Source organism: Gymnoscopelus microlampas, assembly GCF_963454915.1.
Source record: "Gymnoscopelus microlampas genome assembly, chromosome: 22".
Classification (NCBI taxonomy): Eukaryota; Metazoa; Chordata; class Actinopteri; order Myctophiformes; family Myctophidae; genus Gymnoscopelus; species Gymnoscopelus microlampas.
In genome coordinates, this window is record NC_139959.1 from 20,422,345 (window position 1) to 20,428,360 (window position 6,016).

The window sequence follows — 6,016 nt, forward strand, 5'->3', positions numbered from 1 at the left end:
TCGCTCCCAACAACATCATGTACATGGCGGACCTTACGCTGATGGGGGAGAAGAAGACATTCCCGGAGTTCTTGGATTTGCTCAAAGCTTTAAACAAATCCACCTCAAAGTCCAAATTTGAGATTGGCGCCATGATCACTTCACCTGCTAGTTATGACTCGGCTATGTTTTGTCTTTATCCCTCCAGTTGGGCTGCTTCTGCTGCTGCTGAGTTGGTACAGAGGAAACAGTCAGCAAAGGGGTAGCATAAATTTGAGCTCTCTGAGATATGAACACCTTTATATAGGCATGTTCGGCTGCTTTCTATGGAGGGTGGAGCTCATTAAAAGTAAATGCACCAACCAGTCAAAACTTGGGAAACTTCACCCCTCCCACGAACAGAATAGTGCGACCCTTCTTGCCGTCGGTCCGAATCCTAGTGATGAAAAAGAGGAAAGGTACATTGACAATGAACTCCTTAACCCTTGTATCCATCGCACCAAACAGACTCGATCCAGTAACAGCGGCAGCCACCGTGCCCTCCTCGTCCACCACCACCATGCACTTTTGCTTAGTTGTCCCAATTAAAGGCACACTCAATTTTTCCAAGGCTTCTCCCAGCTTCAGTTCGCATTCCATCCGCCACTTGGGCAACACCACTTGATACTGAGAAGCATTTGGGGCTAGGTCAAGGTCCAGGTAGGGCGTTATGTCCGACATGCTGTGCAGCAGTTCACACACGTTGTGATCCTCTAACCCCCTCTGAGGTATCAGAATATGCATGACAGCTTTGTCTTCGCCCTCGTAGGGCAGGTGCAGAACCCTGAAGAGTTGTCGGTCCTCCGTAATCCGCGTTGGGGTGTCATACCCCTCCGTGCGACACATGGCTTGGACTTGCATTTCAGAGTTTGGCTCGTAGAAGAAACTTCGGTCTTGCGTGTTAAATTTGTTAAATTTTGTCTTCCAAGTACCCTTGAAGTAAACTGCGTTCATTGCCACTAGTCTAGCGCCCTCAACATCATCGGAGTTCATCATGTTTTTGATCATGCCATCCGTGTGTGTTTCGGCAAACAGATTTAACAGGTCAACGAGCTCCTTGCGCTCTAGATCAGACTCAATGGGTTTCACAACCACGTAGACGCACTGCCGAGTGAGCAGCTCCATTAGCTCCCCAGGAATCTCCGCACAGTTGCAGCCCCACATTAAGTTGGCTGTCTTAGTTGAGCTTGAGTTTCCGATGTCGTCGTTCAAACCTCTGCGCCTGAGCGGCTCACCGGTCCACTCAGGGACAGGGACACCAGCTTTTGTCGCTTCTAGGAACTCGTTGCGAAATAACGCCAGGGCCGCGACGCTGGTGAAGCCCAACGGGCAAATGCAAATGTTATGGGTGCGTCCGTGAGCTTGCATTAGCTCCAATGACATCTTTGTGGCTTTGTCCATTGCTGCTGAAATTATTTCAGGTGTTGTGCTTCTAGAGCTAGATCAGGGACAACTCAGAGTCTTACACAGACCAATTTATACTTGAGCAACAGAGCTCTGTAGGACCCGCCCCGTCTAACAGGATCCTGGCCATCTATTTAAGACTAGCGTTTTTTGCTAGCGTGCACCTTAATGAAAAATTGTAATATGACTGTATGGTATCATAGTTGACTTACACCCCTTCCCCATCTTGCTTGTTGGTGTCGACCACAGAGTGACAAAAAACATATATACATATCACAAACACATAAAAATACATATGTTTTGCACACACACTTTAGGTGTTCCCCAGTCAAAACTTGGGAATCTTCACCCCTCCCATGAACAGTATAGTGCGACCCTTCTTGCCATCGGTCCGAATCCTAGTGATGAAAAAGAGGAAAGGTACATTGACCATGAACTCCTTAATCCTTGTATTACTCATGGCACCAAACAAGCAACCAAAAGTCGATCCAGTAACAGAGCGAGCCACCGTGCCCTCCTCATCCACCACCACTATGCACTCCTGCTTAGTTTTCCCACTGAAAGGCACACCCAATTCTTCCAAGGGTCGTCCAGTTTGCGGCAGTTCGCATTCCATCCGCCACTTGGGCAACACCACTTTATACCCATGAGCGTACTTTGCTAGGTCAAGGTCCAGGTAGGGCGTTATGTCACACACTTGGCCCAGCAGTTCAAACACGTTTTGAACCTCTAACCCACTCTGAGGTATCAGAATATGCATGACAGCTTTGTCTTCGCCCTCGTAGGGCAGGTGAAGAACCCTGAAGAGTTGTCGGTCCTCCGTAATCCGCGTTGGGGTGTCAGACTCCTCCGTGCGACACATGGCTTGGACTTGCATTTCAGAGTTTGGCTCGTATAAGAAACTTCGGTCTTGCGCGTTAAATTTGTTGAATTTTGTCTTCCAAGTACCCTTGAAGTAAACTGCGTTCATTGGCACTAGTCTAGCGCCGTCAACATCATCGGAGTTCATCATGTTTTTGATCATGCCATTAGTGTATGTTTCGGCAAACTCATTTAACAGGTCAACAAGCTCCTTGCTCTCTAGATCAGACTCAATGGATTTCACAACCACGTAGACGCACTGCCGAGTGAGCAGCTCCATTAGCTCCTCAGGAATCTCCTTACAGTAGTAGGCCCACATTAAGTTGGCTGTCTTAGTTGAGCTTGAGTTTCCGATGTCGTCGTTCAAGCCTCTGCGCCTGAGCGGCTCACCGGTCCACACAGGGACAGGGACACCAGCTTCTTTCGCTTCTAGGAACTCGTTGCGAAATAACAGCAGGGCCGCGACGCTGGTAAAGCCCAGCGGGCAAATGCAAATGTTGTTATTGGTGCGCACGTAATGTTGCATTAGCTCCAATGACATCTTTGTGGCTTTGTCCATTGCTGCTGAAATTATTTCAGGTGTTGTGCTTCTAGAGCTAGATCAGGGAAGGCGTATATTCTACAACTCAGAGTCTTACACAGACCAATATATACTTGAGCAACAGAGCTCTGTAGGACCCGCCCCGGCTGACAGGATAGGAGCTCCCTAAATGAAAGAAATGAAAACAAGTACAAACGTTGTGGGTTCAGTGTGTTTTTATTTGACGTCTCGCTATCACTCTCAGAAAGTACAGGAAAAAAACATTACCAACTTCAGGGCTCTCCATACATTTAGAATAGCACAATCGCTGTGGCGCGAGTGTCCGGGGAGCATAAGCGCTTCCGAACAGTGTAAACACAGCGAGTTTCTGGTCACAAAGCCCTGCGTTTCTTGCTATTCGATAGCATTGGGCTCTCGTTGGAACCGAACGAGACGGCGGTCTGTATGGCAATGACGAGGCATGAAATGAGAGAGACCGCCAGTGCGCCGATGCTCATCCAGCCACTGCTGCCCAGCAGGGACTCGCACCGCTGCTCAGAAATCCTACCACAGTCACTCTGATTTTCCCTGTTTGTTATTTTTACGAGTTCGTTGGTTTTCTTCTCCAACTCTAGCAGCCTGTCGACCGTGCCCACTCCGCGGTTGACCAGCTGTGACACGCTGTCGGCTTGCTTCGCGGCCTGCTCCGCCACGTCGGCTAACTCAGGGCTCGTGAGCGTCTTGGTCCTGGTCACACACATAGGCTTGTGCACACTACGTGGCGCCAGTCCGCTCACTGGTGTGTGCAGCATGCCCGGCGGTGACCTGAGATTGTAGGTCCCGGTGTCGGGCTTGTAGCACAGGGGGCCGAAGCAGCGCTCCCCGCACACCACAGGGCACAACGGACCCAGCCACATGTCCTCGTCGGGCTCACAGGACGCTGCGACCCCGTCGGCTCGCACGGGCGCGTCGCACAAGCCTCTTGCGTTGCACAAGGGCTCAGCGTAGTCTACTGTTCCGTCCGTGACCATGTGCCGCTCAAGCCAGCAGGTCTGGTTACCGGTCCGAACATCGGCGAAGGCCATGTACCAGCGAGAGAGCTTGCTGTGGTTGAACCGGGTGCGCCTTGCAACGATCACGATGCCTTCATAGCCGGTGCGGACCACGTTGAGGAGTGGAGTATCGGTGAATAGCTCCGACCCGCCGTGCAGGCCTGGGAAGCAGCCTGTCATGTCCGACATAACAAGGCCCTGGGAGCAGGTCGCCAGCGTACGCTGGGCCCCGTTCAGTACTGTCGCAGCCACGGAAAATCGCGTGGCTGCCTGAAGCGCCTCGCTCCTCCAGTCCTCGAGCCGGTAGCTCGGCTGGTCAGTGAGTTGGATGGTGCCTGAGGAGTAGCTTGTCGTCTGGCCGTGGCTGAAGTCGTTGGTCACGTTCCCGATCATCTCCCGATAGGGCCTCAGTACGTCTACAGTGCCAGCTGGTCCATGTTTGGCGCGCAACCGTTTGCGTAGGACCATAACGTCGAGAGCGAAGTTATCGTAGCCCTCGTGCAGGTGAGTTTCGGACAGGGCCTCCATATCACTGATGCTGGCATCCAGCTTGGCCACAGCCCTGTTGAACTCTGCCTTGGCGTGCCTGAGAATTGTGTTAGTTTCTCTCCATTTCCCCGTATAGCAAAGTGAGTCGCACACTTGACTCTCAGACACGTTGACCATACCCTTGCACATGCTGACCGAGCACTCGTCCTGCGGTCCGATGCTGAGGTTCTTCCACAAGGAGCCCAGGGAGAACACGTAGACCACAAGCTCTGAAGAAGTACGGATATTCCACCTGCCAGCCGGCAGGATCACTCTGTAGTCTAGCAACTGTGTGATAGACCCATCCTTCTCGTTCTCGGGTTCTAGCTTAGCCTCCCTTTCCGGCGCTGGAGTAGAGGGGCCGTGGAGGGAATCGTGGGACCGTGCCCTGGAAGATGGGGAAGCATCTGTTATGACCGCGAACAACACTGCAGCAGAGGTGCAAAGGCGGAACAGTGGTACCGCTGTAAAGCCCGGTTGATAGATCATTTGACTTTGTTATGTCCCAAGGCCCTGCAACGATCCCTATCAGCAAAGTAGAGCAGGAAAGCTGTGGCGGAGTTGATTAATACGGTCAAGATTAAGCTTGCGACGCTGATGGCATAGACCCTGGCTGCTAAGGTCTTTGTGACGGGCGCGATGATCACGCTGGAGTTCTTGGTGCCTATCGCGGACTGGAGCAGCTCATTTTCAAGCCTTAATATATTAGTGGCAGCCGAGCTCAGGCACTTCTCGACACGGAAAAGAGCTCTGACCGAGAGCCGCGGGAGGGATGCAGGCTTTCCACCACAGTGTAGATTGTCCAGGGAGTGGAGAACATTTTTTGTGGCTCTTTGCACTTCTGCGACCATCTGCTTATACCGAGCCACGGCGACATCAATTCCGTTGTCCGTGAAGAGGGGCTGATGCGTAAAGGGCACCGTGGACTCCACGGAGCCCAGGGAGAAGGGCTTTAAATTGCATGGCACCCTAAAGCGGCGTGCACCGTGGTACACCTCGAAGGTGACCGTGGTGTTGCTATCCAAGGTCTCTACGCTGGCCGGAATTCCGAGCCCTCCCTGGGGCCATGAATCAGCGTAATCAGCTAGGGCCAAGCAGCCCGGGGCACCCTTAAGGCACGCGGCTGCGTGCGAGAGTAGCATGCGGCGCTCCATCTCCTCTTCGAAATGCCCAAGACCGGCGCTCCAGTCGTTGTGTAAGGACACCAATGGGACGCCTTGGGGACCATCGAGTTCCAGCAGCTCGGGCCTGCCGAGGTCTGCCACCCAGCTTACCAGAGCATCCGGCCGCACAGGGTAGACGAAAGTGAGCCTCGTGGTGTGCTTAGCGCGGCTCACAAAGCTGTAGCAGCGGCTACCGGTCTCCACTTCACCGGGCCACAGCTCGCCATCGTGCGCTCCTAGTGTGGTGTCTAGGGCGGCGAAACGGAGGTTTCGCTGAACGCCCTTGCCGTCGAGGAAAAACACAGAGATCTTCTGACCCCCGGGGTTCACGAAAGCCCAGGACCTGTCTAAGCGTCTTGCGCATGTGCTGGGAGCTGATCCTAGATTGTGGAGCGGCACGGCACGCACGCCATAGGGGATCTCGTCAACGACATCTATGGTATCAGATACTGTAGCACCCGCCTCCGTCT

General features: G+C 52.9%; 1 protein-coding gene across 1 annotated transcript; it reads right to left on the reverse strand.

The window, feature by feature from the left end:
* Window positions 1-345: 345 nt before the first annotated feature.
* LOC311038552 (serpin I2-like) lies at window positions 346-1,419 on the reverse strand (the record flags this gene model as incomplete). Its single annotated transcript, XM_084048125.1, has 1 exon — window positions 346-1,419. The coding sequence occupies one exon, from the start codon at window positions 1,417-1,419 to the stop codon at window positions 346-348; it is 1,074 nt and encodes a 357-aa protein (XP_083904251.1).
* Window positions 1,420-6,016: the final 4,597 nt, after the last annotated feature.